This window comes from Schistocerca piceifrons, chromosome 1, assembly GCF_021461385.2.
Source record: "Schistocerca piceifrons isolate TAMUIC-IGC-003096 chromosome 1, iqSchPice1.1, whole genome shotgun sequence".
NCBI classification, from domain to species: Eukaryota; Metazoa; Arthropoda; class Insecta; order Orthoptera; family Acrididae; genus Schistocerca; species Schistocerca piceifrons.
This window is the reverse complement of record NC_060138.1, coordinates 839,406,547-839,431,663: the sequence shown is the minus strand read 5'-3', so window position 1 is coordinate 839,431,663 and position 25,117 is coordinate 839,406,547. Positions and strand designations below refer to the sequence as shown.

At 45.1% G+C, this 25,117-nt stretch overlaps 1 protein-coding gene across 1 annotated transcript in view; it reads left to right on the top strand.

Moving 5' to 3' along the window:
- LOC124775553 (zinc metalloproteinase nas-6-like) overlaps window positions 1–25,117 on the top strand; it is a 104,207-nt gene that overhangs the window by 32,770 nt on the left and 46,320 nt on the right. The window contains exons 6-7 of the mRNA XM_047250386.1: window positions 2,389–2,402; window positions 4,275–4,351. Of these exons, the coding sequence (XP_047106342.1) occupies window positions 2,389–2,402; window positions 4,275–4,351 (91 nt within the window). The remainder of the gene's footprint in view (window positions 1–2,388; window positions 2,403–4,274; window positions 4,352–25,117) is intronic.

Sequence of the window (25,117 nt, the reverse complement as noted above, 5' to 3'; positions counted from 1 at the left end):
ACCTTTAAAAATATTTCCAAAAATTTTAGCATGTTAACAAACTCGCGCTTTTTTCAACACGCAACGCACCTCAAACTCCCACAAGCTCCCCTAACTAACACACATACACCAGTTCATCGCTGTTAAGTCGCTCATATTCATCCACTCCCAGCTGTCCTTCCTCTCTCACTCTTTCAGCCCAGCTCGTTGTCGTTATCTCTTCTGTCTCTCTGTTATTGTCCCTTGTGTCATAGCCATAGTCCCCTACGTTCTGTGTTAACGTAAGGTCGACGGCGACTAGACAAAGATAGAGAGTGAACTCTTCCTTGTCCTTTACAACAGGAAACCCCCAATAATTCTATATCTTAAAGCAACATATACATTGAATGGCACTGAAAAACGGTCACTTCGACTATAAGTAAGCGAGAGAAACTCTGTATCTATATGGAACATACATACAACTCTTAGATCAAAGTCTGGTAACAGTCGAACATATTTCCATGTCCAGCAACACTCAAAATATTTATGATTCCAACTGCAGTTGGAATATTTCCAAGTCCCAAGACCTAGCAATTATCATAATTTCTTGAAATCAAAAGAGTGCCGAAAATATTGCAAAGTCCAACACTAGCCAACTAGCAGAAGTTTTTTTAAGTCCATACGTGACAGTTTCATCACTCATTCCACAAACTAACATGCCTCTCTATAACCGTGTCCAGCAAAAGACTGCCCCCTCAAAAGTTTCTCTCGCATACTTATAGTCGAAGTGACCGTTTTTCAGTGCCATTCAATGTATATGTTGCTTTAAGATATAGAATTATTTGGGTTTCCTGTTGTAAAAGACAAGGAAGAGTTCACTCTCTATCCTTGTCTAGTCGCCGTCGACCGTACGTTAAACCCTAACCATCCTTCCTGTTTGCAGATCTTGAACATATGAGCGCACTGACGAGATTAAACAAAAGGTGGTACTTTGTTTATAGGGGCAGGTGTGCGTTAGCCCACGTGCACTCAGTGTCCAGTGAGAAAAATTGCTCCATTCATTCCTAGCGTACTACCTTTATAGTACTTACCCGTATATGGTATCGACTGTGAACGAGTGTCCGCTTCATGAGGTACTGTTAAATGTCAAAGCGCAGGGACTGGACAAAGAAAAACGAGCACCCCGTTTGGGATGTTCCATATCTGGATCATGGTTGGTGTTATGTTGCATTGTCTGGAAATTACATGGTCTGGAGATTATCAGTGATGGCCAACAATCACTGGATTTGCCAATACTTCTGTGTTCACTGTGGCGATCTAACGTCATGTCGGTCCTTGCAGACTTCCAAGACTAACCAATATTTCCGCTCAGCTGATGCATGAGCGACAGCAGTCTCAAATGTACAGGAGTTACCTGGGCTGTCTAGGGAAGTCGAGAGTAGTGATACCGTAAAAATTCTGTGAGACAACTTCGCCTGCTAGTAATTGAATAAAAGCTAAGTTTGTTGGTGGAGACAAGAGCGTATTACAATGATCCTTGCGTTTAGTTAGTACGAGGAGAGTCCAAAAAGTAAGTTACTCGCTGTTATAACAGGCCATGTAAATTTTATTGAATGCTACACTACACTTCAAAATGACACATACACATGGCATTATTTTTCAAAATAGTCACAAAGTCTGTGTAAACAACAGTCAGAACGTTCTGTCAAACGTTCAGTTCCTCGACGATAGAACTCCACTGCTTCGACACGGAGTCATTCGAGAACCGCAGTGCGGAGCTTCTCACTACTGGAAAATCCGCGACTGACGCGAATCGTTTCCTCGATGTCGAATGTTCGAGGTCTTGTGGCTAACGTTTCTCTCTCTCTCTCTCTCTCTCTCTCTCTCTCACTGTGTGTGTGTTTGTTGTCCTCATCATCATTTCGTCATCATCGAAGTGAAAGTCAGCGAAGTGGCGTCAGTTAAAAGGTGGCCGAACGTTCCAGGTGGTGTCTCCCAGCCAATATGGCATACGAATATTTCATCATCTCAACTGACTGGATATTTTCGTCTGTGGTCGATGTCTATGGCCTTTCTTCCCATATCACCTATGTCTAAATATTGGCGCCATTTCACTGCGATTGGGCGTTACATTGCATATGGTCCACGTAACGCCCGAATTTCACACTGATTGTGTGTGAAATTTAGACATCTTTCTCACAAGCATCGTACAGTACCGCGTACTTTAACTTTGGAGTACATTTCCATTGACGCCCTGCTTCAGTCGCACGTTGTGATACACCTGTTATCCGTACCGCAACAGGGCTGTGTCTACAGGAAACGCAGAATATGTACTCTCTTCTGACAGTGCGCTATTCCTGTTGCCCTACGGTGTTTGCGTGGGACGACATGTTTTACTTACTTTCTGAAGTCTCCTCGTATAATGCCAAGAAGGCCTCATATGAGTTAACTTGTCTCTACAGAACACAGTGTGAATCGGAATAAGATGTGAATATCCCCAAAAAAATCGTACGTTGGGGCTACTGCCAAACATATGCGAAACAAAGTGAATGTCAGGAGCAGACATAAGTCGTGCAGTGTGCACAAAGTCGGGACTACCTGCTACAGTAATTTGTAATTTGCTCCTATGAATGCGCTACCGCACTGTTCGCTATCATCAGTGAGTTTCAGCCGTCCTACGGTCTCATTGAAAGGAAAGGTAGCTCCTCAGGCCTATGAGAACACTTTAGGTAAGCACATTCACTGACAGATTCTGGAAAAGGAACTTCATTCCCCAAGATTTGTTTGATGCACGTAATAATGAGAGATGAGCACCTACACCTCCACAAAACTGTGATTTTAAAGTTATAATTTACGACTGCATTGGATCACAGCAAAACATCAAGCAAGTCTGAAGTCCCATTACGACATCAGCCGAAAATCCCCTCACTATGCTGATAGCTATGAGGAGTTGATTTTACATCATACTAGTGCATTTTTGTATAACATTCAGCTGACGAAGTCATGGGGTACTTGCTGATATCTTGTTGGACCTCGTTTTGCCGATCGTAGTCCAGCAAGTCGACGTCGCTGTAAGTCCCCTGCAGACTTATTGAGCCGTCCATAATTGCAGGGTTTTGTGCACAAACTGACCTCTCGAGTATGTCCCATATCTGTTTGATGGGATTCATATCTTGCGATCTCGGTGGCCAAATCATTCGCTCGAATTTTCCAAAACGTTTTCCATCCAAGTCGCCAGCAATTGTGTCCCAGTAACATGGCGCATTCTCAGCCATAAAAATATCATCGTTTTTTGGGACCATTAAGTATATGAATGGCTTCAAATGCTCTCTAAGCAGTCGGCCATAACCACTTCCAGTCAATGACTGGTTCAGTTGGACCTGAGGACCTAATCCATTCCATGCAGACACAGCCCACACCGTTATGGAGCTACCACCAGCTTGCACAGTGCCTTGTTGACAACTTGCATCCACGGCTCCGTGGGTCTGCGCCACACTGAAACCCTACCATCAGCTCTTACCAACTGATATCGGGACTCATCTGACCGTGCCACGATTTTCCAGTCGACTATGGTCCAACTGATATGATCACGAGCCCAGGAGAGGCGCTGTCTTCCTATTACCAAAGGCACTCCCGTCGCTCGTCTGCTGCCATAGCCCATTAACGCCAAATTTCACAGCACTGTCCCAAGGGATATATTCGTCGCACGTCCCACATTGATTTCTGCGGTTATTTCACGCATTATTGCTTGTCTGTTATCACTGACAACGTAAACGCTGCTGCTATCGCTCGTTAGGAGAAGGTCGTCGGCAACTGAGTTATCAGTGGTGAGAAGTATTACCTGACGGTTGGTATTCTCGGCACACTCTTGACACTGCGAAACCTGGAATACAGAGTTCCCTAACAATTTCCGAAATGGAATGACCCATGCGTCTAGCTCCAACTACTATTCCGTGTTCAAAGTCGGTTAATTACCATCGTGCGACCATAATCATATCGGAAATCTTTTCACATGAATTAATTGAGTGCAAATGGCAGTACAGCCAGTGCACTGCTCTTTTATGCCTTGTGTACGCGATACTACCGCCACCTGTATATGGGCATATCTCTATACTATGACTTTTGTCGCCGGAGTGTATTTTACCGAGCCCTGGATCTGTTGCCATAATTAATTACGACTGTGAGCCACGATAGCAGTTCTGGATACCTGGCATGAATGACGTGCCTTCGAGGTGAGTGTTTGGAGTGTTCGGTCAGTGTTTTAGCTGTGTCGCAGTGCTGAGAGCCCGCTGTGTGGTGTGTGTTTTCCAGAACAGGAACGCCGCCATCCGCGACGGCTCGACGCGGCGCTGGGAGGGCGGCGTGGTGCCCTACGTCATCTCTGCTGCCTTCAGTGAGTGTCGCCACCGCATGCCGTCTACAGACCAGTGCTTACGGCTGCCAATTCCGCGCAGTTACACAGAGCTTGTGATTCATGTGAACAGGTTTAATTTGTCGATTCAGAAACAATTTTTACCTGGGCATTTACCCTGAACTCACGATAATTTACATATGTACGCGTCCGTTCTGAGAATGGGCCATTATACACTACTGGCCATTAAAATTGCTACACCAAGAAGAAATGCAGATGATAAACGGGTATTCATTGGACAAATATATTATACTAGAACTGACATGTGATTACATTTTCACGCAGTTTGGGTGCTTAGATCCTGAGAAATCAGTACCCAGAACAACCACCTCTGGCCGTAATAACGGCCTTGATACGCTTGGGCATTGAGTCAAACAGAGCTTGGATGGCGTGTACAGGTACAGCTGCCCATGCAGCTTCAACACGATACCACAGTTCATCAAGAGTAGTGACTCGCGTATTGTGACGAGCCAGTTGCTCGGTCACCATTGACCAGACGTTTTCAGTTGGTGAGAGATCTGGAGAATGTGTTGGCCAGGGCAGCAGTCGAACACTGTCTGTATCCAGAAAGGCCCGTACTTGACCTGCAACATGCAGTTGTGCATTATCTTGCTGAAATGTAGGGTTTCGCAGGGATCGAATGTAGGATAGAGCCACGGGCCTTAACACATCTGAAATGTAACGTCCACTGATCAAAGAGCCGTCAATGCGAACAAGAGGTGACCGAGACGTGTAATCAATGGCACCCCATACCATCACGCCGGGTGATACGCCAGTATAGCGATGACGAATACACGCTTCCAATGTGCGTTCATCGCGATGTCGCCAAACACGGATGCGACCACTATGATGCTATAAACAGAACCTGGATTCATCCGAAAAAATGACGTTTTCCATTGGTTCACCCAGGTTCGTCGATGAGTTCGTCGATGAGTACACCACCACAGGCGCTCCTGTCTGTGATGCAGCGTCAAGGTTAACCGCAGCCATGCTCTCCGAGCTGACAGTCCATGCTGCTGCAAACGTCGTCGAACTGTTCGTGCAGATGGTTGTCGTCTTGCAAACGTCCCCATCTGTTGACTCTGGGATCGAGACGTGGCAGCACGATCCGCTACAGCCATGCGGATAAGATGCCTGTCGTCTCGACTGCTTGTGATACGAGGCCGTCGGGATCCAGCACGGCGTTCCGTGTTACCCTCCTGAACCCACCGATTCCATATTCTGCTAACAGTCATTGGACCTCGACCAACGCCAGCAGCAATGTCGCGATACCATAGGCTACGATAGGCTACAATCCGACCTTTATCAAAATCGGAAACGTGATGGCACGCATTTCTCCTCCTTACACGGGGCATCACAACAACGTTTCTCCAGTCAACGCCGGTCAACTGCTGGTTGTGTATGAGAAATTGGTTGGAAACTTTCCTATTGTCAGCACGTTGTAGCTGTCGCCACCGGCGCCAACCTTGTGTGAACGCTCTGAATCATTTGCATATCACAGCATCTTCTTCCTGTCGGTTAAATTTCGCGTCTGTAGCACGTCATCTTCGTGGTGTAGCAATTTTAATGGCCAGTAGTGTAGATCTTCTGATAAACGATTAAGAACACGTATAAAACAACGTGTTCTCTCGAAGAAAAGCGTCTATTGAAGCACAGTCAACACGGATTCAGAAAATATCGTTATCGTGAAACACAAATAACTCTGTATTCACACGACGTAAGGATACAAATTGATTCTATTTTTCTAGCTATCCAGAATGCTTTTGACACCGTCCCTCAAAACCAACTTCTAGTCAAATTGTGTGTCTATGGATTATCGCCGTGCGGAATTAGCCGAGCGGTCTAAGGCGCTGCAGTCATGGACTGTGCAGCTGGTCCCTGCGGAGGTTCGAGTCCTCCCTCGGGGATGGGTGTGTCCGTTTATCCTTAGGATAATTTAGGTTAAGTAGTGTGTAAGCTTAGGGACTGATGACCTTAGCAATTAAGTCCCATAAGATTTCACACACATATGAACATACATGGATTATCCTCTCAGTTGTGCGACTGAATTAGTGATTTCCTGTTAGAAAGGTCGCAGTATTTAGTAATCGACGGTATATCGCCGAGAGAAACAGAAGTGACACTTGGCGCTCCCCGAGAAAGTGTTGTAGGCCCTCTGTTGTTCGTAATCAACATAATCGATTTAGGCGACACTCTGAGCAGCCCTCTTTAAGTGGGACGTAAGCAAAAGGGACGAAAATTGTGAACATTTTTTTATTGAACCTTCATTTACTACACAGTATTGAAATTTCAATTCTTGAATATTACGTTCGAATTCCACTTCTACGCGGGATAAAAATGACAATTAACAAAAGCTTGCAGGGGGCCACGCACCCTTGTTGTTCTGTATTTCGTCATATTATTTATTCCTGTGGTGTTTTCTTCCAGTTTTATGCGGCCATAATGTGGGAATAATTCGGTGTTAAGCATATCCAGAACTCCTATAAAAGTGTATTCATGGAAAACTATGCCCAAAGACAACATTTGTTTAGCGTATAAGGCTTGTTTAGTTTTTAACTGTGCTAATCCTGGCAGACTATCGACTCCACAGAGGCTAGGCTTTGATCCAGGACCTTTCACGCCGTCTATATTGATGGAAACTGATAACAGGACAATTTATTCTGCTGACCTTATTGTTGTTCAATTTCAAAATCACCTTAACCTAAGGAAAGAAAAAAATGCTTGAGGATGAAGAGGAGAATGCATATGGTTTGCTCTACTTCACTCAGATAAGGCAATGCCTGATGCTAACACTGTCAAATCTGTGATTCAGGTTTTCCGAACTTATGTTTTGGCAACTGTTGTACCTTTTCCTCTCAACCCACTGACATTATAGCACTTAACTTCAGCACCGCTGTTAGTCAGTACTGTAGTGAAACATTCTGTGGAAGGAATTACCATTTGCTACAGTAGGAAGCCATTTACGTAAGAGAAAGTCCTAAGATTTGGTCAATTTTTTTCACAGAAATTTAGAGAGCTTTAAAAATATAGCAGAAGAAGATACCAAATTCTGTCCAACAGATATTTGTAATATTGGTATGTCAAACTCTCTAGAAAAATACGTTAATTTCCTTCTGACAAAATTTTCAAAAAAGAAACGTTTGTACTCACCTTGTTAAAAAAATTTCAACTGGTTATGATCGAAAACGTGTAACATCGACAAGCATGAAAAGATTTGTGCGTATCCATATGACATTCCTTAATAACTCTACCGAATTTAGTTACGTATTCGTGAAAACTTTGGACTTTATAACTGATTTTTTGAAAGTATTGCAAGTTCGCATACGCCCCCCCTAAATTTTTTTTGCAGATGATGCTGTCACTTACCGTCTAAAAGTGCAAAATGACAGACACGATATCTGTATGGTGCAAAAAGTGGCAATTTTGTCTGAATAAGGGGAAGTGAGAGGTCATCCATATAAGTACGACAAGAAATGGCTTAAATTTTCTGTTACACAATAAATTACAGAAATCAAAAGCTTGTCAATTAAACTAAATACCAGGGATTTATTATGATTATAATGAAGTTAAACTGGAACGATAGTTAATGTTGTGGGGTAGGCAAACGAAAGACTTCGTTTTATTGGCAGGACACTTAAAAGATGCAACAGGTCTACTAAAGAGACTACCTACACCACGTTTGTTCGTCTCAGCTACAGTATAATTGTGTGATATGCAATCCTTACCAGATAAGATTGAAAGGAGGATGTCGAAAAGTCCAAAGAAGAACAGCTCGTCTTCTATTATATCGAAATAGCGGAGAAAGTGTCACGGATATGATAAGTGAATTGGGGTGGCAATCATTAGAATATGTGTTTTTCATTGCGGTGAGATCTTTTCACTAAATTTCAGTCACTAACATTCTCCTTTGGATGTGAAAATACATAGGGAGAAAGGATCATTGTAATAAAATAAGAGAAATCAGGGCTCGTACAGAAAGATTGGAGCCTTCATTTTAACCACGCGCTGGTACAGAGTGGAACGGTAGAAAAATAATCTGAAGGTATTTCGAAGTACCCTCTGCGATTGTGAATTGCAGAGTAGTCATGTATGTAGATAAAGATGAAAACCAAGAAAATAAATTTACTCACAACGGTGTCAATACTTCTCGGAGAAACGTTTCTTTCATTAGGAGGAATTAACTGCGAATACACTTGATTATGAGTTTGAATCGCAATTTACTCTTTGGTACTGTGGTGCACGTTATCGTTAATAATTTAGCACGACGCACGTTTTTCTCGGTATGGGCGTAATTGGCTTAGTAACCTACAAGTCGTGCCTTGGGAAATTTGATCTAGTACTGAACCGATGCTGCAGTTCATACCAAAGATTTTCGGCGGCTTCAGTCTAGGTCTCTGCACAGGCCAGCGCGTCAGCTACTTCGTACTATGGTGCAACAGTTGACTGGAGCATAATCACTTTGGGACAGAAAATGTTCAATTACAAACGGCTGCCACAGATTAGGAAACAATTCATTGTTAAAGATACTTTTCTTTTGGTAAAAACCAGTACTAAGGGCCTAAACGAGAAAAAAAGGTCCCAGATTATCAAACCACCACCACCACCACCACCACTGGATTTCTCTGTCGCCTCACTACACTCAGACAGATACAGTTCGGCAGGCAGCCGCCGTGTCCATAACTCGCCCACTCGTATTCATACATGCTCGCCAGATTTTCAGGATCCTTTTGTACCGTAACATCTGAAGTAATTCGAGTCTCTCTTTCCCTCGTTTTTAAACGGGGAACGTTCTTCAGAAACTCCCTGTCATACGTAATAACAAGAAGTCTTTTGTTGACGAGCTAGCTTTCATCGCTGTTGCCAATCTGTTTCTACGGTGTTCCTATCTCTCACATTATGCAGTAGGAAGGAACCGATGAGTATTTACTTAAACCTCTCATATAAAATCCGATACGGAATTGGCCACACACAACTCACAGGAGCAGTATCACCACAATCTCTGTTCGTTCGGCGCAAACATGTAGTATATTTTCGTGGGCGGGTGTCCTCGGCACATGCAAACCTCTGATAATGGCGGTCGATACCGCTGACCCACTGCAGTGTCGTCGGGCTGCTTTGTGCGAAGCGTGCTCCTATATTGGTTTCCACCGTTTGGTGTTTGCCTACAAAATGGAGATTGTAATCGATATAGCTAGTTCATCAAATGTACTAACGAAAAAAACTCGCAACACAAAAAATAATTAATGTAGAAAGATGAAATTTCGGCAATGCATTATCTAGGTAACATATTTAGGTGATTAACATTGCAAGATTACACGTTAATGTAAACGCGAGATAAGGCATTGCAAATGTGAAATGCAGGTCCATTAACAATCGGTGTAACCGCCAGAAGGTTGAATGCAAGCATGCAAACGAGCGTAATTTGTGTCTTACAGGTCCCGGATGTCAGTTTGTGGGTTGGAGTTCCACGCCTGTTACACTTTGTAGGTCAATACAGGGACCGTTAATGCTGTTTGTGGATGACGCTGGAGTTGTCGTCCGATGATGTCCCATGTGTGTTCGATAGGAGAGACATCTGGTGATCGAGTAGGCAAACACAACATGTCGGTTGTGTTACAACACCAGTATGTGGGCGAGTATTCTCCTTTTGGAATACACCCCCTGGGATGCTGTTCATGAATGGCAACACAACAGGTCCAATCACCAGACTAACGTACAAATTTGCAGTCAGGGTGTGTGGGATAACCACGAGAGTGGTAATGCTGCCGTACGAAATCGCACCCCAGACCACAACCCCAGGTGTAGGTCCAGTGTGTCTAGCGACAGGTTGGTTGCAGGCCCTCAAATAGCCTCCTTTTAACCAACACAAGGTCATCACTGGCACCTAGACAGAACCAACTTTCGCCGCGCGGGATTAGCCGAGCGATCTAGGGCGCTGCAGTCATGGATTGTGCGGCTGGTCCCGGGGGAGGTTCGAGTCCTCCCTCGGGCATGGTTGTGTGTGTTTGTCCTTAGGATAATTTAGGTTATGTAGGGTATAAGCTTAGCAGTTAAGTCCCATGAGATTTCACACACATTTTATTTTTGACGAACCAACTTTCATCATAAATCATACAGACCTCCACTCTGCCCTGCAATAAGCTCTCGCTCGACATCACTGAAGTCGCAAATAGTGATGGTTTGGGGCCAGTGGAATGCACACTAAAGGGCGCCTGGCTCGGAGCTGTCCTTGAAGTAACCGATTAGTACGAGTAACAGTTCGTTGTGTGTCTGTGGTGCCAACTGCTTTTCAGGTTGCTGCTGCAGATGAAGTACGATGCGCTGGAGCCATACGCCTGTCGGTAGTACGACGTCACCGTGCAGTGACCGGTCTTCTTGTGACTGTACATTCCCGAGAATGCTAGCAATCACGTAGCTACATTCCTGCCAAGTCCTTCTGCACTGTCGCAGAAGTTTATCGTAGCCTCATTACACGACCTCGTTCAAACTCAGTTAGGTGTTTATAATGGCGTCTTTGTCAGCTTAAAGGCGTTCTTGATTCACATCAACTTACCATTTCCAACCTCAAAGATAACTAACGCTCACGACCGTTACAGAGTGTATTTAAAGCAAACCTAGTTACATCCTCACTTACGCAACTGGCGCGAAACTGCAATAGACATCAGATTTCAGATGTAAAAACGAACCTACCAACTTTCGGTTATGTCGCACAACTCCTTTGTGGTGTTCCGATACTTTTTCGTCAGTGTACATCTTAAAAAGTCTTTATAAAGACTTAAAAATCTTTTGAAATAAAAGTTTTTTGTTGCGTTCAGTACATGTGCGAGCCGCATACAAAGTGCAGCTGATAGATCCTGTGTTGAGAGTTGTGTTATGCTCCTTCTTTCCCGTCTTCAAGAAATTTCTATTCTCGAGCTATTCCAGATCCCATGGTTACCATCTCTACCTTTTTAATATATTGGTAAACCGTTTCCCATATTGTGTTGGTTTCGATTCTACACTCCTGGAAATGGAAAAAAGAACACATTGACACCGGTGTGTCAGACCCACCATACTTGCTCCGGACACTGCGAGAGGGCTGTACAAGCAATGATCACAGGCACGGCACAGCGGACACACCAGGAACCGCGGTGTTGGCCGTCGAATGGCGCTAGCTGCGCAGCATTTGTGCACCGCCGCCGTCAGTGTCAGCCAGTTTGCCGTGGCATACGGAGCTCCATCGCAGTCTTTAACACTGGTAGCATGCCGCGACAGCGTGGACGTGAACCGTATGTGCAGTTGACGGACTTTGAGCGAGGGCGTATAGCGGGCATGCGGGAGGCCGGGTGGACGTACCGCCGAATTGCTCAACACGTGGGGCGTGAGGTCTCCACAGTACATCGATGTTGTCGCCAGTGGTCGGCGGAAGGTGCACGTGCCCGTCGACCTGGGACCGGACCGCAGCGACGCACGGATGCACGCCAAGACCGTAGGATCCTACGCAGTGCCGTAGGGGACCGCACCGCCACTTCCCAGCAAATTAGGGACACTGTTGCTCCTGGGGTATCGGCGAGGACCATTCGCAACCGTCTCCATGAAGCTGGGCTACGGTCCCGCACACCGTTAGGCCGTCTTCCGCTCACGCCCCAACATCGTGCAGCCCGCCTCCAGTGGTGTCGCGACAGGCGTGAATGGAGGGACGAATGGAGACGTGTCGTCTTCAGCGATGAGAGTCGCTTCTGCCTTGGTGCCAATGATGGTCGTATGCGTGTTTGGCGCCGTGCAGGTGAGCGCCACAATCAGGACTGCATACGACCGAGGCACACAGGGCCAACACCCGGCATCATGGTGTGGGGAGCGATCTCCTACACTGGCCGTACACCACTGGTGATCGTCGAGGGGACACTGAATAGTGCACGGTACATCCAAACCGTCATCGAACCCATCGTTCTACCATTCCTAGACCGGCAAGGGAACTTGCTGTTCCAACAGGACAATGCACGTCCGCATGTATCCTGTGCCACCCAACGTGCTCTAGAAGGTGTAAGTCAACTACCCTGGCCAGCAAGATCTCCGGATCTGTCCCCCATTGAGCATGTTTGGGACTGGATGAAGCGTCGTCTCACGCGGTCTGCACGTCCAGCACGAACGCTGGTCCAACTGAGGCGCCAGGTGGAAATGGCATGGCAAGCCGTTCCACAGGACTACATCCAGCATCTCTACGATCGTCTCCATGGGAGAATAGCAGCCTGCATTGCTGCGAAAGGTGGATATACACTGTACTAGTGCCGACATTGTGCATGCTCTGTTGCCTGTGTCTATGTGCCTGTGGTTCTGTCAGTGTGATCATGTGATGTATCTGACCCCAGGAATGTGTCAATAAAGTTTCCCCTTCCTGGGACAATGAATTCACGGTGTTCTTATTTCAATTTCCAGGAGTGTATTTAAATACTTCTTCCAGGACAAGCGTTCATGAAATTTTGCCATACATGAGAAACAGCATGCTCGCCAGGGAATGGAGTCACATACTTCTCAGCTATTGAGATCGGTGGGAAACGTAGACCTTTTTTTTGCTGGGGTTTGGATTCAAGTGATTAGTAGCGTGAGGTAGAGTGTGCTCAGAGATGACACCGTATTCTCTTTTACTTCTGAAAGCTCGAATCTTGCTCACTGATGGCAGACTATAGTCTCACGTCAAATAAAACAGCCTTCGGCGGCTGACAGTGTCTTATGCGATTGTCAGGTTGATGAAGACCTCTCCCGTGTATCTTCCTTTGCTTAAATCCGACCTTACAACCTTTGTAGCTTTGGATGACTTATAATCAAATAAGGGAGCAGGGCTAGAAAACATCCTACAGGAGGAATAATATACACAGGAAGGGAAAAGAAAATGAGGCCCTGCTAGAGAACCATCAGTTTCACCCTAGAAAAGATACAGATCGAAGTAGCACACTGTACTCGCATTCGAGAGGATGATAGTTGTGATCGCCGTCCGGCCATCCTGATTTAGGTTTTCCGTGTTTTCCATAATTCGCTCCAGGCAAATGCCGCCATACAAGTGGTGCATATTCCTTCTACAGGGTGGTCAGAAACTGTCTAAAGAGCTTTTAAGAGTGTTACAGGATAGATTGTGATGAGAAGTAACTGTTAAGAAAAAAATTCGATACGTAGCGCCCTTTTAGAGTTGATTAGGATTGGAGTTATCCAATCAGGGTGTTGCGCTCGCAAATTCAAGAGTTTCTTAAAACCGAACAAGAAAGCGATAAAAAAATTGGATATGGGGCGGTAGTAAGGATAGAACCGGTGCCAAAGGCTGAGGAGTCTCGTGCGCTATCGTTTACCCTATGAGAATAACTGAGACTAATTGCATCTGGCGGACCGCTTGAATTTGGGGCGCACTACGGCCTGATTTGCTAACTTCAATGCGAATAAACTCGGAAAAGGCACAACCTATCGAATCTTTTTCTTATCAGCACAATCTACCCTGAAACACTCTTACAATCTTCTAAGATTATTTATGACCACCCTGTACAGCCAGCAAACACACTGTCGTATTTCTTGGTAAACGTATGCAAAATCTGTACTAGCGAGCTTCCATCGAGACTAGTTCCAGGCTGAACAACGCCACACAGCTACGAGTTACTGAAAATCACAAGTTCGTCTAACACTTTTACTCAGTGTGTGGCGTATGGTGTCATCTGTTGTGCTTTCTACTAGGACTTCCAGAAAGGGGAGGTCCTTATAAATGCTCGAATTACGATTGTTTTGGTGAATTTCGGAGCCATCTGCGTCCTGTAGATTTCCATTTATGTAGCTTTTCGTAGGTCCATCAAGGACCTACTACCGGGAAATCTTTAATTCTGACGGTTACTATAAATCGTCGACGAATGTGTCGCCACAGACTTCAAAGGGAACTCGATAAAATGCAGTGTAAAATCTGACTTCATCAAAACAGCAAGATGGAAACAAGTTTACAGCTTATTATCGATGTCTTAGAGCCGGAATTCTTATCGTACTGCAATGCTATCAGTCCACAACATTACTCGGAAGCATTGCAGAAGTAAATCGTATAAAACACGTTATTAGTGTCAGGACAGACTATTGTATTCGCGTAGGTTTAGGACTGTGGCAACTTGGAAGCTGGTGACAGACTGTGTACAGATACTCCATAAATTGTGACAAGCTCTGAGTTTTTTCACTCTGTCAAGACGAGTGTCTAAGTCGTCCGAACTAGAAATCGTGGCATATTACATAACCGTTATGATAAGGTCAAGAAGAGTTGTGGTATATTATGTCTCAGATGAAACATATTTTGATAATTGTAACTTAGTAGTCAAAAAATACACAAGCACTTGTGTCGACAAACAGTCACTAGCTAGGTGAGGCAAATACACTTGTGGCCATTAAAATTGCTACACCAAGAAGAAATGCAGATGATAAACGGGTATTCATTGGACAAATATATTATACTAGAACTGATATGTGATTACATTTTCACGCAATTTGAGTGCATAGATCCTGAGAAATCAGTACCCAGAACAACCACCTCTGGCCGTAATAACGGCCTTGATACGCTTGGGCATTGAGTCAAACAGAGCTTCAACACGATACCACAGTTCATCAAGAGTAGTGACTGGCATATTGTGACGAGCCAGTTGCTCGGCCACCATTGACCAGACGTTTTCAATTGGTGAGAGAACTGGAGAATGTGCTGGCCAGGGCAGAAGTGGAACATTTTCTGTATCCAGAAAGGCCCGTACAGGACCTGCAACATGCGGTCGTGCATTATCCTGCTGAAATGGGTACAGTCACGGGTCGTAACACATCTGAAATGTAACGTCCACTGTTCAAAGAGCCGTCAATGCGAACAAGAGGTGACCGAGATGTGTAACCAATGGCACCCCATACCATCACGCCGAGTGATACGCCAGTAGGGCGATGACGAATACACGCTTCCAATGTGCGTTCATCGCGATGTCGTCAAACACGGATGCGACCATCATGATTCGGTAAACAGAAACTGGATTCATCCAAAGAAATGACGTTTTGCCATTTGTGCACCCAGGTTCGTCGTTGAGTACACCATCGCAGGGGTTCCTGTCTGTGATGCAGTGTCAAGGTTAATCGCAGCTATGGTATCAGAGTTGATAGTCCATGCTGCTGCAAACGTCGTCAAACTGTTCGTGCAGATGGTTGTTGTCTTGCAAACGTCCACATCTGCTGACTCAGGGATCGAGACGTTGCTGCACGATCTGTTACAGCCATGCGGATAAGATGCCTGTCATCTCGACTGCTTGTGATACGAGGCCATTGGGATCCAGCACGGCGTTCCGTATTACCCTCCTGAACCCACCGATTCTATATTCTGCTAACAGTCGTTGGATCTCGACCAACGCCAGCAGCAATGTCGCAATACGATAAACCGCAATCACGATAGGCTAGAATCCGACCTTTATCAAAGTCGGAAACGTGATGATGCGCATTTCTCTTCCTTGCGCGAGGCATCACAACAACGTTTCACCAGGCAGCGCCGGTCAATTGCTGTTTGTGTATGAGAAATCGGTTGGAAACTTTCCTCATGTCAGCACGTTGTAGGTGTCGCCACCGGCGCCAGCCTTGTGTGAATGCTCTGAAAAGCTAATCATGTGCATATCACAGCATCATCTTCCTGTCGGTTAAATTTCGCGTCTGTAGCACGTCATCTTCGTGGTGTAGCAATTTTAATGGCCAGTAGTGTACATTTGGAATTCAGATTATAAGAAGCTGTCACGTATTCCATTACAAATACCAACGGTATGGTGCAGACGAAGGTACCTGAACTCAGTGCATGAAACGAAAACATCTTGTTACGTTACAATGGACGTAATTAGCGTAGTACGAAAAAGTTTCGGAGAACGTGCAGCCTGCAGAGTTTGCGCCGTCTTCTGTTGCAGCCCTGAAATCCCCCGCTCTCGAGAGTTGCTCCCCGGCAGAGAGGCAGGGCTCCGGACCGCAACCTGACAGGGAATAGCGGCACAGGCGGCGGTGAGTGCTCCCAACTCACACACTTTAAACTATCTCATACCTCATTCTGAACCAAAATTTTCTTGTATTATGATAGAATGGTGCGGGAAAACTGTCTCACAACTGACGGGGCGATACTGAATCCTTGCTTATCTTTTCGATCTAGCCGGCATGTGCAACTGTTGCATCTGGAATCAAGGCCGCACGATATCGTTAGGAATTAGTCTACTTGGTCTCGTGGCACTTTTACATACGAGGGTAATCCCAAACTTAAGGTCTCCTATTTTTTTGTAAGTACATAGACCTGTTTATTTCCACAATGGTTTACATCAGTTTACAGCTTGAACATTTAGCTATTTTTCGACATAATCACCATTTCTGTTGATGCATTTTTGTAGACGCTATGGCAGTTTTTGTATGCCCATGTCATACCAGCTCGCCGCCATGCTGTTCAGAAGGTTATGAACCTCTTCTGTGTGATCTCAGATGAAAAGTGTTATGCCCAGGTTTCGTCACCCGTGACAATTGAGTCCAGAAAGTTGTCCTGTTCGGCTGCAAGGCTGTGAAAAAATGCGTGAGAAGCATCAACTCGATACCGCATGTGGTCCTCAGTCAGCATGCGTGCCACCCATCATGCTCACACCTTCCGGTAGTTCAATGTTTCCGTTAAAATTCTGTGAGCGGTGGTTCGGGAAACCTCAGGAACCAACGTGCAGAAATCATCCAGGGTGATCTGCCGATCTTCACGCATGCTTTGCTCAATCCTCAACACTGTCTCCTCAGAAATTGACGGTCTCCCGCTCCTTTGTCCGTCTTGAATTTCGGTCCGACCAGCTGCAAACTCTCTACACCACTTACGAACATTTTTGATATCAATGCACGACTCACCATACACTTCCGTCAATTCGCGATGGATGTCAAGCGGCGCAGTGCCCCTTGCGTTCAAAAACCGAATAATTGAGCGCAAGTCGCACTTGGTCGTAACATCCAACGGGATCTCCAATCTCAACGGCTGTCAAGCCAAGACTGAGCGCTTCAGCGTGAAGCACTCTTCATAACAGTGTGACCAACTGCCACACAAACAGAGTTCTGTACTTATAAAGAAATAGGAAACCTTACTTTTGGGGTTACACTCGTATTAGAGAACCTTCAGGACTCAAATTACAAACAGTTATTAGGTGCAGGTAAACACTGCCAGATGCTAACTTACGCTGCATCTCCATGATACTCCCATTCATGTCCAGTCACTCCAAAGCTTGGCGATATACCTGTATCACGCTATTAAGAATAAGATTAATACTGACTGCTGGTAACAGGCGAAATCAATTTCCCATGTCAAAGCCTAACTGCAGATCAAGGTCGCAATTTACGCAAGTAATACATATCTTAGAAGCTAGACTAAGGAAAGGCAAACCTACGTTTCTAGCATTTGTAGACTTAGAGAAAGCCTTTGCCAATGTTGACTGGAATACTCTCTTTCAAATTTTAAGGTGGTAGGGGTAAAATACAGGGATCGAAAGGCTATTTACAATTTGTACAGAAACCAGATGGCAGTTATAAGAGTCGAGGGACATGAAAGGGAAGCAGTGGTTGGGAAGGGAGTGAGACAGGGTTGTAGTCTATTCCCGATGTTACTCAATCTGTATATTGAGCAAGCAGTGAAGGAAACAAAAGAAAAATTCGGAGTAGGTATTAAAATCCATGGAGAAGAAATAAAAACTTTAAGGTTCGTCGATGACATTGTAATTCTGTCAGAGACAGCAAAGGACTTGGAAGAGCAGTTGAACGGAATGGACAGTGTCTTGAAAGGAGGATATAAGATGAACATCAACAAAAGCAAAACGAGGATAATGGAATGTAGTCGAATGAAGTCGGGTGATGCTGAAGGAATTAGATTAGGAAATGAGACACTTAAAGTAGTAAAGGAGTTTTGCTATTTGGGGAGCAAAATAACTGATGATGGTCGAAGTAGAGAGGATATAATATGTAGACTGGCAATGGCAAGGAAAGCGTTTCTGAAGAAGAGAAATTTGTTAACATCGAGTATTGATTTAAGTGTCAGGAAGTCGTTTCTGAAAGTACTTGTATGGAGTGTAGCCATGTATGGAAGTGAAACATGGACGGTAACTAGTTTCGACAAGAAGAGAATAGAAGCTTTCGGAATGTGGTGCTACAGAAGAATGCTGAAGATTAGATGGGTGGATCATATAACTAATGAGGAGGTATTGAATAGGTTTGGGGAGAAGAGAAGTTTGTGGCACAACGTGACTAGAAGAAGGGTCGGTTGGTATGACATGTTCTGAGGCATCAAGGGATCACCAATTTAGTATTGGAGGGCAGCGTGGAGGATAAAAGTCGTAAAGGGAGACCAAGAGATGAATACACTAAACAGATACAGAAGGATGTAGGTTGCAGCAGGTACTGGGATATGAGGAAGCTTGCACAGGATAGAGTAGCATGGAGAGCTGCATCAAACCAGTCTCAGGACTGAAGACCACAACAACAACAACAACAACAGCACATAAACACTGCAACATCGCAGCAATCTATGCAGTGGTGATAAAAATTGCGATCTCTTTCATTGCTTCACTGTTGCTGATGCGCTACCCCCTTCCGACTCCCCCTTCCCTTCGATTGCGGCCACAGCCCTCACCCCAGAATCTATTAAAATCGTCAGTAGATAGAGGGGCGTTCAATAATTAATGTAACGCATTTTTTATCGGCAGATTTCGGTTCAAAAATTGCGCTCTTTTTTGTGGGACATTGTGAAAATTGTCGCTTCGGTTCCTTTACTTTCATGAAGTTCCCATACGTAGCGACGCTACACATTACCTTCAAATTGCGCCTGTAACGGATGTGCGTTTCAAGCAGAGACATGTCATTGATACCGAGCGAGGTGGCGCAGTGGTTAGCACACTGGACTCGCATTCGGGAGGACGACGGTTCAATCCCGCGCCCGGCCATCCTGATTTAGGTTTTCTGTGATTTGCCTAAATTGTTCCAGGCAAATGCCGGGATGGTTCCTTTGAAAGGTCACGGCCGACTTTCTTCCCCATCCTTCCCTAATCCCATGAGACGAATGAGCTTGCTGTTTGGTCTCTTCCCCCAAACAACCCCAATCCCAACCTGTCATTGAGTTTCTCTCCGCGGAAAAACAGAGCATAGCAAGTACTCACAGGCACTTGCCGAATATCTACGTAGACCTGGCAGTGAGCAAAAGCACAGTTAGTCGTTGGGCAAGACTTCTGACGTCATTGAGACGAGGTCACGCAAACCTGTCCTGTCTCCCGCGTACTGGCCCGCCGCACACAACTGGGACACTTGCAATGTTGGAACGTGTGGACACTCTCATTCGAGATGATCGACGGATCACAGTCAAATACATCGCTGCTCAGCTGGACGACCCTGATGGTAGCGCTGACACACTCGTCCACCAATTGGGATACTCAAATGTGTGGCCTCGCTGGGTTCATCGCCGCATAACTGAATACCGTAAAGAGCAACGAAGGGCCATCTGTGCGGAATTGCTTGCGATACAAGACTGGTCGTGACAATTTTTTGCAGAAATTTGTCACAGACCACGAAACGTGGGTTCATCTCTTTGAACCGGAAACAAAACGGCAATCCGTGGAGTGGCACCACACCACCTCACCTCTGAAGAAAATGTTCGAAGCCGCACCATCAACTGGTAAAGTCATGGCGACTGTCTTCTTGGGCTCTGAAAGGGGTTATTCGTTTGATATCTTCCGCCATGGTGCAACTATAAACTCTAAAACTGTATTGTACTACCTTCGGGATACTGAAGAAACCACTTCAGCAGATTCGTCACCACAAAAATGCAAACGAATATCTTCTTCTCCTGACAAAGCAAGGCCTCGCAAAAGTCTGTGTACTCGTGAGGAGCTCACAAAACTTCATTGGACTGTTCTTCCTCATCCACCCTACAGCCCAGATCTCGCACCTTCCGAATTCCGTCTGTTTCGCTCAATGAAGGATGCAGTCCACTGGGAGCAGTACGTGGATGATGATGAGGAGGTTACTAACGTAGCAAGTTGGCTCTGACGTCGACCAGCAGAGCGATAGCATGCGGTCATAAAGGCGCTGCCAGTGAGGTGGCGAAAGACCGTCGCATTTAACGGAGGTTATGTTGAAAAAGAGGATTTTGTAGCCAGAAGAGTGGGGAACAGTAAGGTGTGTTCCAATCATGAATGAAACCAACCTGCATATAGAAAGAAAGTGTTGCATTACTTATTAAACGGCCATCGATCCTGGGATGAAGTCGTTAATATAGCTGGCGGTAGTATCATGTAAGTCAGGACCAGCCATGGGGTGCCGAACTTCGCACGTGCAGCGTGGCGAACCGCGGGTGGGCCGAGGCCCGGCCTGGCACTCGGCTTTGTTCGGCACTTCACGGAAGCACCCGGCACGGCGCCACGTTTCAAAAAAAATGGCTCTGTGCACTATGGGACTTAACTGCTGTGGTCATCAGTCCCCTAGAACGTAGAACTACTTAAACCTAACTAACCTAAGGGCATCACACACATCCATGCCCGAGGCAGGATTCGAACCTGCGACCGTAGCGGTCACGCGGTTCCACAGTGGAGCGCCTAGAACCGCACGGCCACTCCGGCCGGCACCACGTTTCATTTAGCATTGCGGCGCGGCATTTTCCGGTCGTTACAACTCTCCGACTTCGACAGAATCGTGTTGTTAGCGTTATTTAACCTTCGCTAGTTGTTTATGATGTGAAGGACATTCACAAGTCCAGTGCTCGTTTGCACAAAGAGAGGCAGTCTTGTGATCTATCTTTGCAATCCTTTAAAAAGAATGGGAATGACAGAGGGAGGGATGAGAATTCTCTGTTACGCATTTGCTACTAAATGACATTACAGTATCATACAGAAAGAATCTAAAAATTTCGTTGATAATCAAAGAGCAAGGAATTACAACGATCGACACACGGATTTAATTGTTCTGTACATGAAAAAACATTTTGTGCTAAATTTGAAGACCTGGAGCTGTTGAAGAATTTGATGGCGCAAACAGCAAAATTTTTGAAGTCGCTTGCATTATTTCGTGGTCAGTTGCAAAAGTTTTCAGTGGAACTGAACGAAGAGTATGGATACTTCATACATTAGTGCAAAGTATGTTGGTCAAGATAAGGGGCTTGCCTGGAACGACTTTTCGATTTAAAACTCACTGTTGTTGAATTTATGAAGGACAAAGAAGTGCAAGGACGAAACTCAGAACATTCGGAATGGAGTGTAGACTTCGCATTTTAAGTGTACTTGACTGCACACTGTATGCATATGACACTGCATGGTAATTTTTTTCTTATTTGTTGCTGATTCATTTAAAAACGAAAATAGCGTTGTAGAAAGGCACATTCAGAGGAAGGCAGTCCAGTTTCATAAGCTCACTGGCTTTAAGGTAAACGTGAAGTTTAAAGACTTCATTGTGGCGTTGAAAGAATTACAGGGATAGTTTTACAAAGATTTTGGGGACACTGTCAATCTTACATCTATTTCCGAGCTGTTTTTGTTGCAGATGTAACTGACTGACCAGCAAATTAACTCCAGCTTTGATGACAAATCTTTTAACTTTCAAACTGTCCAGGACGTCTACATTCCTTTCCTCAGATGGAGTTCCCAAGTCACCATAATGAGGTTGCAAACCTGCGACAATAATTCGATATACACATTTGGGTGAAAAACATCTTTCCGATTACGAAACTAAATAAGTCACGATTACGTGGCAACTTAAGTGGGAAAGTCAAAGTAAATGTCTGCGTCTGTCTGTATGTCGACAGTTTGTACCACATAAAATATCATGTCTTGAGAGTCCGAAAAATAATTAAATTTTGTTTTTTTGTGAGCTCTGTTGGTGAGAGATGTGAAATATAAAACCAAGTAGTATGCAGTGAGACTAGAGTGCTATTTAAATGCGGCGCGTTCGCTGTTGTCCCCTCTTCCCTCTCCTCCCGCTCAGGCAGCATAGTGTGGCTGTAGGGGAAATGTGAAGCAATGCTAAGCGCTTTCGCACTCCTTTCCAGGCACAGCCCGAGAGCCGTAATCTTCTCCACTCCTGATTTAAGTGAGTAGGTAGCAACGCTACAGAATATAGTAATTTAGCCATTGATTCACTTGTCATTATTCATGTATGTGGTCTAGGTTCCATAGTGACTCAGCACGCTGTCATTTAGGTCCTGTATGCCCGCAGGGAAATGTATGTGTAGGCATACACGTAAGTGTGAGTGTAAACAGAAGACAGCGAGGCACTGGAAAAACAATTCTTAAATGTCACATTATGATCTGAATGTTTAATGTCACTTGTTTCATAGTATGGAGCTAGTGAACTCGATTCTATCTCCCCTAGAAAACCAATGCATTCGATCGATACAGGCATTAATGTTTCTAAGAATACCAGAGATGGAGACAAGTAGCAAGTTCTGGAGTTAAGGTGTGGATACAGAGTTCGGTTCTGATGGGGTCATAGTTTGTTACTATCTTCACCCCTTCCACACCATTCAATGTAGCTTGTTGTCATCCCTATTCCTAATATGTCTCAGACGCATAGGATGTAAGTAATAATAAGAAAAAATGTACAGACTTATATAATAATAACAATAATAAATTGTTTACATCAGTTCTTGACACGTCACTTTAGTAGGACTTCAAGTTTTCAATTTGTAGGTTTTCATGTGTTACGTAATTTATTTAAGAACTATAATGGCAACAAGTTCTCACATAATTCACAACTTCGCAATTTACACGGTCTAAAGTAGACACGTGTTCCCACCATTATCAATACTTTCCACTTCAGTATGGCTGTGAGCACAGATATATACCATCGTGTAAATGGATGATGGCAGGGGGAGGACGCTGTTACTTCAGGAAGGCCGGTGGTTGTGTTATTTTGTTTTTCATGGTGGTGGGTACTTGGCTTTCTTTTCTGCCTTGTTTTATGTGGTTTCCAGGCTCCTGCGGTGGCTCACAAAGCCACTCAGATTCGTTGTTGGTAGCAGGTAGTCAGGTACGGTCAGTCTGAGGCGGGTGCCGTTTCCTCGCTTGAATATTTACTGCTGCTTGTCAGGCTACATACGTGGCCACGTGGGCAGGCTCTCAGACAAGCAACTGGGTAGTGTCTTATGATAACCACAGCGTGTAATTATGTATAGTCCCTTCCCGCGTCCGAGTTGTTTAGTTTTCGTGGTAGTTACCTCAGAAATCCGGAAATGGATAAGTGAGCTATATGATCAAAAGTATCTGGACATGTCATTGTAAGGCGGAGAGGATCCAACCGCTTAGAAGAGGGCGACAAGTAGTGTGTTGTGCGAAGAGAAACAGAAACTGCAGAATGGGTCAGCCAGGTGGGCTCAGTGACTATGGATGTGAACTAGTCACTGGATGTTACTTTAGTAACAATACCTAAGGGAACTTTTAGCCCTTCTAAAGCTGCCCAAGTCGACTGCTGACGACGTAATTGTGAAATGCAAATGTGAAGGAACAGCCACAATTAAATGAAGAACAGGCATACCTCATTTGCTGATGGAGAAGGACCGTCGAGTGTTCCACGAAATCAGCAGAAAGAATCACTTGTGAGTTTCAAATTACTATACCAGCAGTCCAGCTAGTAGCAGAATCACTGTGCAGAGAGTGCTAAAAATAATGGGGTACACTGGTAGAAAAGCTCCTCAAAGGCCACACATTTCAGTACTCCATGCTGAGTGGCACTTGAGGAACTGGATAGCAGATGAGTGGAAACAAGAGACTTGGAGTGCTGAATCACGCTACACGCTACGGCAATTTGATGGAATGTTTTGGATTTGTCGAATACTTTGAAAACAATACCTGCCAAAATGTGTGGTGCCATCAGTGAAGCATGGAGGAGATGATGATGATGATGAATGGAGATGTTTTTCGTAGAGAGAATGTGGTTCTCTTACTGCCCTTAAGAAAACGCTAAAAATGGTAGAATATTAAAACAATATTATGAAAAGAAAAGTTGCTACTCACTATATAGTGGAGACACTGAGTCTCAGATAGGCACAACTAAAAAACTCTCACAAATAAAGCTTTTGGCCAGTAAGGCCTTCATCAAAAATTCTAATTTGCATTCTATGTGGGCATGACCAACAAGCTGTCTGTCCACATGAATGGCGACTGACGAACTGTTTCCACGGAACAAGTGGACCATCCTGTTGCTGAGCACACTGCTATACATGACATCCTTCATTTCAATGACTGCTTCACAGCCTGTGCCATATGGATCCTTCCCACCAACACCAGCTTTTCTGAAATGCACAGGTGGGAACTTCCCCTGCAATACATCCTACATACCTGTAACCTTCCTGGCCTCAACCTTTGTTATCCACTGTCCTCGCCCATCTTGCCCCCTCAGTGTTCCCATTACAGCACTACACAGCCCTCATTCCACCATCGCACCCAGTCTTTTTACTTTTCTCCTTTTCCACTACCCCTCTCCCCACCGCTCCCCTTCTGTCTAACCTGCAGCACTTCACTGTCCGCCACCCCTACCCTACTATCCCTCCCCCTCCCTGCCCCAGCCTCCTCCACCCTACCATATTTCCCCTCCCCACCCGAGCCTCCTCCTTACCCCCACCCTGTCGCCATTCCCACCACCCACTCGTACTGCTGCTCATAGTGTGGTTTCAGTTGCCTGAGACTGCAGTTGTGTGTGTGAGTTGTGTTTGTGCGCGCGCATGTGTGTGTGTGTGTGTGTGTCTGTGTGTGTGTGTGTGTGTGT